At 35.2% G+C, this 12,061-nt stretch overlaps 1 protein-coding gene across 3 annotated transcripts in view; it reads right to left on the reverse strand.

Moving 5' to 3' along the window:
* The window catches only part of ASPM (assembly factor for spindle microtubules), a 63,133-nt gene that overhangs the window by 1,232 nt on the left and 49,840 nt on the right, over positions 1-12,061 (reverse strand). For all 3 annotated transcript variants that reach the window (XM_032317746.1, XM_032317747.1, XM_032317745.1), the window contains exons 20-27: positions 11,330-11,426; positions 9,969-10,178; positions 8,808-8,957; positions 7,776-7,967; positions 7,133-7,325; positions 6,837-6,991; positions 5,262-5,438; positions 3,674-3,843 (exon numbers count right to left, since the gene is read on the reverse strand). In XM_032317746.1, the coding sequence (XP_032173637.1) occupies positions 3,674-3,843; positions 5,262-5,438; positions 6,837-6,991; positions 7,133-7,325; positions 7,776-7,967; positions 8,808-8,957; positions 9,969-10,178; positions 11,330-11,426 (1,344 nt within the window). The remainder of the gene's footprint in view (positions 1-3,673; positions 3,844-5,261; positions 5,439-6,836; positions 6,992-7,132; positions 7,326-7,775; positions 7,968-8,807; positions 8,958-9,968; positions 10,179-11,329; positions 11,427-12,061) is intronic.

Genomic DNA, 12,061 nt, shown 5'->3' on the forward strand with positions numbered 1-12,061 from the left:
TAACAAAAATGTGGCTCCTCCTGAACACATCACTTCCCTTACAGCCCTCTCAAGGTGATCGGACTGCCATTTACCACTGTTGGGCTCTTCCTCACCATCCTTCCTCCTTTGAGGCTTATGCTATTTAGCTCACCACTGCCTTCCAGTCATCTTTCAAACTCCTGATATTTTGTTCTTTGTAACCTTGGTTCTTGGTCTTCGCTCAACTCCTGCCACCATTCTCAGTAACTTCAACATCCATGTAGCTAGCAAAAAATCCTACAATCTTATCTGTCAGTTCTGCCCTCCCTTCCTTCTGTTATACTTCAACCAACTCCTTACATTTATCACATAATAGCCTTCATCATTATTAGAAAGTACCCCACCACTGACATCTCAATTCGAGACTGCCATTCCCCACCCCCACTCCTGATTCACCCATGTCTTTCGATTTCATACATCTACTGCACATCGTCTTCCACCGCACTGAGCTCTCTAATTCACTGACCTCAACACCGACCCATCATCCATCAGAACGCTGACCTCACTCTCCTCCTTGTTCAGCTTAGCTCCATCAATAAAATCTCCTTGGCAATTTCATTAATGCTATTGTTTCTCTCTCCTATTAAATTCAAATGTAAAGTTCTCTTTGGATTCCAAACTGAATCCAAATATCTGCCTTCTCCATTCCTGTACAGCTGAACAGGAAGAAAAGAAAGACTGCAGAACCAGGCTGACTGATTTTGTGTCAATAATTACAAAACTAAATGGGTGCTTGAAATTGCATTGTATGCTCCCTTCCTCTTTCCCCAAGTTGACCATTTTATTCCTTTCTTCTTTTCAAATGTCCTCACCATACCCTCCCTAGTCTGCTTCCGAGCTGATGCTTATAATCTCATCTTCATTAAGAAAATAACATCCATCAGAGGGGAGCTCATACATCTTTCTCATATAACTCCCTACTGTGTTGCATTTCCATCTCCTTATTCTCTCCATTTGGTTAAAAACCCTAATATCTATTGGTTGGTAAATTGTCAAAGAGTGGTATAGCCATAAAATGGACTAGTACTCTGTGATAAAAGGGAATGAATTTCTAATTCATACATCAATGCAAATAAATCTCAAAAATCAAGCTAAAAAAAAGAATCCAGTCACAAAAGCTATATACTGTATGATTCCATTTGTATAATAATGTAAAAAAAGACAAAGCAAAAGTATTGAAATAAGACCAGCAGTTGCCAGAATCCAGGGGTTAAAAGAAGATAACTAATTGCAAAGGGGCACCAGGGAACTTTGGTGTGACAGAAATATTTTGTATCAGTTGAAAAAAAAAGGGAAGGTATTAATTCGTGTTAATCATAGTTTTAAAGATTTTATTTTACTTAATTGAGAGAGAAAGAGAGAGGCAGAACATGAGCAAGGTGAGGGGCAGAGAGAGAGGGAGAAGCAGGCTTGCACTGATCATGACTTAGAATAGACCCATTATTTTATTAGGGACTACAAATAATGATAGTTTCATATTCTTTCTGCATTTATTAAACAATTTTTTTTAAGATTTTATTTATTTATTTGACAGAGAGAGATCACAAGTAGATGGAGAGGCAGGCAGAGAGAGAGAGAGGGAAGCAGGCTCCCTGCCGAGCAGAGAGCCCGATGTGGGACTCGATCCCAGGACCCTGAGATCATGACCTGAGCCGAAGGCAGCGGCTTAACCCACTGAGCCACCCAGGCGCCCCTTAAACAATTTTTTTAATAGAAAACTCCTACATCAACCATTGGGTTACCCTAAGATACACTATATATCAGAAAAATGGGACATGCTTGATTTTTTTTCCTTCTACCCATAGTTGTTTTTCTACCCATGAGTTGTTTTTCTAGCATCCTTTAAGGGTAACCAATGATTTTTTTTTTTCCCTAGTATCATCAAAAGCTGATGAATTTTTCATATGATCTGGTCGATGTGTTTTTCAATCCTCCATAATCTATCCCTGTCACTACTTTAACCACTAACTTCTATCTTGTGAAGTCCAATGGGCCTTTTTCTTACCCCTCTCACAACCTCCCAGCAGCATTCCACACAGCTGATGGGACACCACTGTGGAATATCTTCTAACCAATTCAAATTCCTTTTCAGAGCTGTTGGCTGGTTCTTTCTGGAGAAATTGGGGCTACCTTGAGGTCTGGTTTGAGAATTTCTTTTCTAGGTATTCTCTTGCCCCAGGGGGGACTGTATCTATTACCATAGCCGTAAATGGGATCTAATGATTCCTTAATCTAAGGATTATTGAATTTAAATCTCTGATTGATATCTGACTGATACTTCTGCCTAGAAACACAGCCCTGATTAATAGCTTGTTTGTCTCTTCCTCTAATTTGTCACAGAAACCTCAAGTTTCCCAAAACAAAACCCATGAGTCAACGTCCCTTCCCACTGTATCATCTCCTATCCTTTCTGACTTTTACTTCTTGTAACTACATCCCAGAGACAGTTTCCCAGTCACATTATTTGAGCACGTCCTCTAAGTTAATTCTCTATCCTAGCAATTACCAAAATCTTTATTACTCTCTTCACTCACTTGCTTACTTACGGTCTTTCTCCCAAACTAAGTGGCTCCATGCTGCGCCATAACCACAAGCTCAGCACCGTAAAGGATAGGGCGCAGCTGCATACTATGCTTGTTCTCACACTGATGAAGGTGTCTACTTGCTTAACCAGAATACTCATTTTTTAAAAATTTCTAAAGTTACATGTCTTAAACTAGTTAAACTACTATTATCACTATAGGTTTGCTGTTGAGTAAATGTCTGCCACCCCCCATCAAAAGGATATGGTGGGGATATGTTAGGATATATTAGGATATATCCACATCCTAATCCTTTGAACCTGTAATATTACCTTATTTTGAAAAAGTGGTCTCCATTGATCTACTTAACCAAAGTATCTTGAGATCAGATCATCCCATATTATCTGAACTGGCCCTAAATCCAACACACGTCCTTTTGAGGAAGAGGGAGGAGGAGAAGACAGCCGTGAAGACCGAGGCAGTGAATGGAGTTAGACAGCCACAAGCAAAGGAGCACTACAGTCACCAGAAACTGGAAGAGTCAAGGAGGGATTCTGCTCTAGAGCTCTCAGGGAAAGTGAGGCCTTGCTGACACCGTGATTTTGAACTTCTGGTTTCAAGAACTCTCAGAGAATGTTACTGTCATTTAAGGCCACCAAGTTTGTGGTAATTTGTTATAGCAGCTCTAGGGAAAGTAGTACAAGGTCTCATAAAGGACTTCTTTAGAAGGAGAAATTTCAAGTGTCAGGATGATTAGGAGAAGAGTTGGAAGTTGATACTGTAGCCAGGAGAGGATTTTTGGCAGCTTTTAAACAGGGTAGCTTGTTCTTCATGCGAGAAAAGAAAGTTTATACAGCAAAGCTTATAAAAAGTTAACTGTTAGACTTAGCACTTAACTATTTAATACAAGGAATTTATCGAATAACTATTAATACCCAAAGCCACAGTGTTATTACTTTATTCTGTACTGAGACTGTCTACTTTAGATTTTCCAAAGATCCTATTTTTACTCATATGTTGTTTCTCCATTGTCAAGCACAGTATCTTGCTTATAGTCGGTACTCCATAAATGTTTGCTAAATAAATGAATGAACGGTGACTTAAAACTACAGAGTATATTTACTGCTTACCTTGAAACTATTCTGGTTCTTACAGGTGTTTCTGGAATAAAGGGAGTACTTATAGAAGAATTCATCTTTTGTTTATAAAGCAGTCTTTCAGTATTCATTTTATGTTTACGAGCTGTAAGCTTGTAGAGACTATAAATACGGTCAACAACTTTGGATCTACTTCGAACATCCTAAAAAAGAAAATGTACAAATTATTAAGACTAAAACAAATTTTGTATCCCTTACATGGTAGTAAAATCAACCATAATAACAGCATATAGTAAACTTCTGAGTCTTTAACAAAATCTAAAATCTAAAATGCGGGGCGCCTGGGTGGCTCAGTGGGTTAAGCCGCTGCCTTCGGCTCAGGTCATGATCTCAGGGTCCTGGGATCGAGTCCTGCATCGGGCTCTCTGCTCAGCAGGGAGCCTGCTTCCTCCTCTCTCTCTCTGCCTGTCTCTCTGCCTACTTGTGATCTCTCTCTGTCAAATAAATAAATAAAATCTTAAAATAAATAAATAAATAAAGTAAAATCTAAAATGCTTTCCAAGTTGAGTAGTTAGATAGGTTTTAGCTATAAACTAATTTGTAAGACAATTACAAAAACTGTACACCTTACTCCATACTGAATACAGGTAAATATTATAGTCAATATGCCTATCATATCCAGTTTCCAAGTGCTATGAATTTTCTCGAAATTTCCAAAGTTATCTACGCATCTCTCACAACCCTAGGTTAAGTACAGTCTTTTGCATAGACCACCACCACATCTATGCTTCCCTCCTTCCTGAATGGTCTTACTATATCCTCACATGCTTTCCCAAAACCATTCTTCATTCAGGAGCCAAATTCATGTTAGAACTTAAACTAGAACACACTCCCTTGTATATAATCGTTTAGTGGTTTTGTTCTCAGGATGAGGGCCAGAATCCCATTATAGTCTGTGGTCCCCCCATGTCGACTGTAAGTAACACTTACAGAGTTCTCACCATGGAAAAGCTTGAAATGTATTTATGGTTACAACAGGAAAATGAGGAGTCACATATATGTTGCAGTCTACCTTGTTCAATAATTTGTTACTTTCCTCAAGTAAATGGGAAATGGCTACTTACATAGCTGTAATAAGCTTTCTTTCTTTTTATTTATTTATTTATTTATTTATTTTTCTTTTCTTTTTTTTTTTTAAAGATTTTATTTATTTATTTGAGAGAGAGATAGTGAGACAGAGCATGAGCGAGGAGAAGGTCAGAGGGAGAAGCAGACTCCCCATGGAGCTGGGAGCCCGATGCAGGACTCGATCGCAGGACTCCAGGATCATGACCTGAGCTGAAGGCAGTCGTCTAACCAACTGAGCCACCCAAGTGCCCCTAAGCTTTCTTTTTAAAATTCAGTTTACTACATTAGGAAACCACTATCAACACAACACACCCAGCACACAACACAATACACCCAGCACACAACATAACACACAAACACCTCCTTTATCAACACGAAAGGCAGGTCTAAATATACACAAAATTTAAATTGTGATAACTACTGAAGGAAAAGTGTAAGTCTTAAACCTAAAAACCTGGACAGAGAACCTCAAAGGATGATAACGAATACTTACAGAGGCCCGATTTGTTGTTTTTAATAAAACCGCCAACAAACAACAGGTTTTTGTAAAAATGCTTCCACCCTTGTCTGCGACTTTGTCACCAGGCTTTTCTCGGTACATTTGCAAAAGGTCCAGCAGAGTATCTATGCAATTTTCGACATCATAAACTGCTGCAGTAGTTTTCTCATACTTGAAGAGGACAGAAGGAAAGCAACTGTTACAACACACACAGGTAGTCTTAGAAACAGCCCAAGCAAAAAGAAAGCTGAGGACCAACTTTTTGGATTACCTATAGCAAGTGCAAAGGACTTCGTGAAATGATTTCTTGATATTACTAACATTTTTTGATCCATTTTATATGCATATCTGCATTTTAATTGAAAGTTCCACAAAATAGGAATCAAATCTAAAATCTTTGAACATGAACACCCTGGAGTAAATAAAAAGCTTAAAGACAAGGCAATTTTACTGAGAACCTCGCAGGAAAAAGATAACTTATCTGTGGTAGTTAACCACAGGTAAAATAGTGATAAAGACTAACGATTAGGATACATTTTTCCTGCCTCATATACCTAACTGTATATCTCATTGTATCAACTAGATTCATATGGAAATTTGTGTGGAAACAAATAATGCTAATGATACTAAGATAAAAATAACAAAATAATATTAACAGTTAACATTTATTTGGCACTTTTACGTATGAAGCACATGATACGTACGTTCACTCACTTCATTCTTACAATAACAATGTGAGGTAGATACTACTATCACACCCATTTACAGTTAAAGCACAGAGAGGCTAAGTAACCTGTAATAAGCCACAGAGCGGTGATTCAAACCCAGGCAGTATGGTATCCGTCTGTGTTCTTAACCACCACTTCTCAGTAAGAAAAGATCAGGTAAAGAGCTGTGGCTGAGGGGTAGGGTGGGGAAGATAAATTTGTCATCTCAATACTTTTGGCTGCATGCATTATGGTTTAGTACAGATATCTGCTACCAGTCCAAAGTCCAAAAACTTAAATGCTAATCCTTATATAGAGTCTTAAATACAGGGTAACCAAGTGATAGCAGTATCTTAATCATGTTTTGCCAGACATGATTATAAGAGGTTCTATTGTTTTGATACAATGCAGTGGATTAGAACAACACCTCTAGAGGTGGACAAAGGATCTGAATTCAGCCCTACCACTTACACACTCAAGGGTTTAGGCCAGGAGACTTAATTTCTATAAGAATTATTATTTCTTCTCTATAAAATTGGAATAATAACATGGACTGCTTGAGACTATTATTTTAAGAAAATTTAAATGATGCATGAAAAACACTAGCATGTAGGAGATACTCAATAAATGTTAGCAATTATTATTAATATCACAAAGACAGAAAAAATAAAATCATAAACAATTAGTGTTTCTATGTACAATTATGTTATCAGAGTAAATGTTTTTCCCCCTAAGACTCTTGCATATAAATGAATTCTAACTGGGTGATCTAGTAAGTTCTAGTGGTGAGCAAGCATGAACTTAATTTGTCAGGTCAGATTTCCTGACCAAGAAACAATTCCTTATTAAAAGGGAAAACTACCTTAGCCACATTAAGCAAGACTTGTACAGCATATCTGATGACTTCCATACAAGGAACGCTGCGGTTACAACTTCGGATCAAAACAAATATTTTAGAAACTGCTCCACTCTGGGCCATGTTCTCACAACAAAGTGGAGACAATCTAGTAACCACCTCTGAAAAGAGGGAAAAGAGAGAGATAAATTCACAGCAACAAAATGAAGTTTTAGCTAATACTGTATTATAACATTCTTTGTACATTCAAAGGTAAACATGCATTTCTAACCTTATACAAGATAGCATTAAGACAAACTAACCTAGGTGCTTTAAAGCCTCAAGAATAGCAGAAAGGTGCTTGTAGGTCAAAAGATAATGAAGTGCAAGTGCAGTTCTTTTGTAGAGTTTGTTTTCTTCTCGAATCTCCCTGTTAACAAGTTGAAGACTTAGTCGTATAGCTTTAATCTTTGTACAATCATTTTTCTTCCTCCAAGAGTATCCTCTCCATAATGCCTTAAAGAGATACAACACAGTAATTTTAAGTTTACAAGCCATGATGTTTTGAACTTATATCTACATCCATTCCTACAAAAGAAGTATTTTCACTAAATTTATAGGATATAAGCACTTTGCAAATAAAACCTCAATTCATGTTCTAATAAATAGCTAAAGCAATTTTTCTGAAAAGAAATATATATAATATTCCTATATATAACCTGAATTCATTGATCAAAGATGTCTAAATCTATACAAAATGCTAAAATACTTTTTCATCTCAATCCTAAATGTCTCTAGGGAAATTTGAAAATGAAGGGCTTAATAATGATATAGTATTTATGAGTTATTCAACTGGTGAACTTCAGCATTTTAAAATGTATATTACTGTCTTTTTAAAATGTTAGATAGCATGTAAGTGAGTTATAAACCAAAATCTGGAAGTAACTTCACAATATTTCCAGTTACCTGAATTTTACTGATTCCATTATTAAATTTTTCCTGTTTTTTATGGAGGAGAAAACGGCGTACTGCCTTCTGTATTACTGATGCAGCCCTATTTTCCTGGCTCATACGTTCTTGAACTTGATGCTGACTGTTGATGATGCTATGATATTTCTGAGCAAATCTCTTTTGCTGTAATTTTGTTCGAAACCATCTCTGTTTAAAACATAGAGATTTTCTTTACTTCAGGTTTTAAAAACAAATAAATACATATATACACATACATACATAAATGAAATAAACAACATATACGGAATATCTTTCAACCTTCCCCAGCTATTCCACTTGGTGCAAATCTTCTAGTCCTCACTGGGTGTGTGTGTCTGTAAATTTAACCCTATACAACATAGCCTTCGTTTCACAATTTATACAAATTCTACCAAGTCTCCTGTGTCATTCTACAATTTGTTTTCTCACTAAATATTTTACATATAAGTATATGTTAATGGATATAAAGCAAAGTTCTTATCCAAAATACATAAAGAATGCCTATAAATCATAAGAAAAAAAGAACATCCAAAAGAGAAAAGGGCAGCGTATATGGGAAAAAAAAAAACCCCACACATGCATACATTAAGAAAAAGCACACAATATACAGATAATAATTTGAATAGCCAACAGAAACATTTTTTAGAACTGCTAGCAATCAAAGGAAATTCAAAGCAAAAATGAGATGCAATTTGCCATTCATCAAAAGAGCAAAAATCAGTCTTTAATGCTATGTGTTGGCAAGAGTGTGGAGAAACAGGTACCCTCAGTCTTTGAGAAGAGTATAAATGAATACAGTTATTTCAGATAATAATTTATAGCTTTATTCCTGTGCCTTAAAATACCAACCTATTTCTAACCCATCAAGCCATCCTAAATATATCATCTTATAAGCAAAAGGCTAATGTTATATGGCTTTAGCATAAGGTATTTGAAAATTATTTATTAAAATAGAAAATTTCTAACAAAAATTATACCACATAGTTTTATTGCAAAGGAAAAGCTAACCTGAATACAGATGACTGAATTAACCTGCTTGTTAGCATTCTTCAAAGCCACGTGAAATTTATATGCTCTTTGAATTCTAAGAGCAGACAGGTGATAATATGCGGCCGCTGTGAAATGAAGAAGCCTAGTTTTCGTTTTCTGTTCTAAAATCTAACAGAGAAATAAAAAACGAAATATTTGACTCTTAAGACAACTTGATCAATGTTTATTTTTGTATATCTGCAATATGAAATTATATAAATTAGCCATAAGTTAACTTTGAGTTGTTAATATTATTTACATTGTAACTCAAAGTGATTATAATCCTTTACTATACATTATTTCCACATGTGTAACTCCTAACTTGGGCTATAAGAAGCAAAACTCTATTTTGGGCACTTTACTAAAGAACAGTGTTTAACCTGACTACACAAAAAAAGCTAATTAAAGCTTTGAATGTACTAACTATAATGAGAGAAATATATGAATACTAAACTTAAAACAAATTATAGTATTCTTTTTTTTCAAATTACAGTGTTCTAAGCAGAACTGCTGGAGATGGTCACAGTAAGTCGGACAAAATTATCTGAACTGATTTCTCCAGTTATTAGGCAGTCTTGCACAAATCTAGCACAAGACTCCTGTAGTAGAACCTCTCCATAGTGGCCTTTAGGCTTCCAACTTATATTTAATGAACACAACATGAAAGATTTTCTTTTTTATTTCAAATTTAGTTATTTTTGTCTTTGCCAGTGCTTCATATATTGGATGCCAAAAATGTCATGAACTCTCTCAGAGGGATTTTCTCTCTTGCTGATGACGTGGGATTTATGACAGGAATGGTAGCTCACAGCACCTCAGAGTTGCTTGGTGGTAGCAAAGGGCTACCTGAATTACAACCTCCTTCATGTGTGGAGCTCTTCCCTCACTCTTTCAGTTCCTTTGCTAAGAGAAAAGTTAGTGTGCCTTTTAGGTGAGCATCTATGAGCAACAGGCTCATAGAACAAAAATTGATAGCAACCAGTGATCTTGTTACATGGCTCTGCAGAAGCTGAATAAAGTCAAGTTATTGGTTATATTAGCTCTGAAATTATTGTCCAAAAATCTAAAATTTCTGGACACAGTTTAACATCAAATACTTTCATTTCACATGACTGAGATATTCCACTTGAAAATACTTACTCTTTTTCTTACTAACCAACCACGCACTAGTGCTTGCAGAACAACTGTAGATTTTTTTAATTCTAGGTATTTTATCCTTTCATACGCCCCAGCCTTCCTGGCTCGTATATATCTCTGGATGGTCAAAGCAGCGGACTTTTGCCGAAGGAAGACCTGCCTTCTTTTATATCTTCTAAAATTTGCTTGGATCAAACAAGCAGCTCGATGTCTCTATAAGGCAAAATGTGCAAGTGGCATTAATAGAAAGGTTTAATAATTTCAATCCACTGGAGGTTTTTAAATTTCTCAGTGTAAAATAAGATGGTATAATTGTGATTTTTCTTTTCATTTTTAGCTTACGAATGTCATATTTCATATACAAGAAAAATAATGGTGTATAATTTCTTTCTTTTTTTTTTTTGGTGTATAATTTCTAATCCTATATAGGTCTACAGCTAAACGTTAAATTTTTATGAATGTGCAAGCCAAGGTCAATAGTTATCTGGTTCTGTTTCCCTCTTATCTTCTTGATACCTCTCATTGTGAGGGAGAAAAGGAATAATATCACCACAGGACAAATACACTTAATAAAGATGCTAACAATGTAAAGAAGAGAATGGGCATTGTAAAAAGCTATCAGAGAAGCTGTTTGTTCCTTCAAGAACCATAAAGTACATCTTAGAACCAGCATATCTTAGTTTTTTCAATAAATAACATCTTGACAACCAAATTCTAAGACCCTGAAGAAGTATATAAATTAAAATGGGAACGAGGTTTGCTTTAAAACATAGATTCCCTCATCAACTGGCTGAATGACCTTGGGCAAGTCCCTTTACCTCTCTAGACCTGTTTGTAAAATAGGTATGCTAATAATAACTACTTCACAGGGTGATTATGAGGATCCATTCAGCAAATATACACTAGTAGGTATAATAATAATAATGGCTATACGATAATAGTGAATATTATATGAATATTAAAATTTATAAGCAGAATTTTAGTTTTGATTTCTTTAATAAAAAGGCTATACGTACTGCGGCTATTCTAGACTTTGATGTTAAATATTTTTAACAGATCACCAATTATAGCTTAAAGAATGTATTATTAAAGAATATAATAGATAGAATTTGCTACATCTATCAGGACTTCCTCCAAATAAATTATTTACTCTAAAATTAGTTACTTCAAACTTGGATTTGAGAGTATTTTGTAAATATAAATATACAAACACAACTATTCATAAAAAATATTTTTTGAGTAAATACAATTTTTAATTAACTGCAGTGATATGTTTAAAATGTACAGTTAACAAAAAATAATTTTTGTTTTGTTTCATAAAATAGTTCTTTGCGAATGAGCTCTTTTTTTCTTGCTGCACCTACTTTCATCATTAAGAAGTGTTCACGAGCCATTCTTCCAGCAAGCGTAGCTCTCCATTTTCTCTGAATGATAATTGTTGATGCTCTCACATTCAGAAACCTAAAAAGTAGTTAGTGGAAAGCAATTACAAATGTCTTTAATTTACTCAATAAGAATTTATGTGTATCCCCCCTCAAATACTAGAGAAAGAAAATATAAGAAAGATAATGACAATAAAAGAAATTGGAAAAGTATAATTTATATTTAAATTGTAGCAATCAGAATTCTATACATATACATAAACACACCCTGAACTGACACAATGAAAAAAAATTCTGCAATTAGCAATATTCCAGGGATAAGAAATAGGAATTTCTAGAATGAGAAAGAATTCTGAACAGGATCAAAAGAAAGTACAATTACCCAGACCTAGAAAGCCTAGATAAAGCAGGTGCTGGTAGAAATAATGGCAGAGTATAAAGTCCGAGTCCATATTGCAATTGATTCATTAAGCAGACAGGACGAGGTCACAAAGAGAACTTGGGAGATTAGAATAGCATCAGGTAAATAAGGCATTTCCTTATTTGAAAGGAAAGCTAGGCATCATACAAAGATCTAAAAAGAAATATTTTATAAATAAAACTGGAGAAAAACTTAGAAAGTGAGGGTCAGATTTTAAACTTTAGGCATCAACATGGTGTAATTCATAAAAATTAAGAATGGATTTAACTTACATCATGTTGTCACATTTCTTA

This window comes from Mustela erminea, chromosome 17, assembly GCF_009829155.1.
Source record: "Mustela erminea isolate mMusErm1 chromosome 17, mMusErm1.Pri, whole genome shotgun sequence".
In the NCBI taxonomy this organism is placed as follows: Eukaryota; Metazoa; Chordata; class Mammalia; order Carnivora; family Mustelidae; genus Mustela; species Mustela erminea.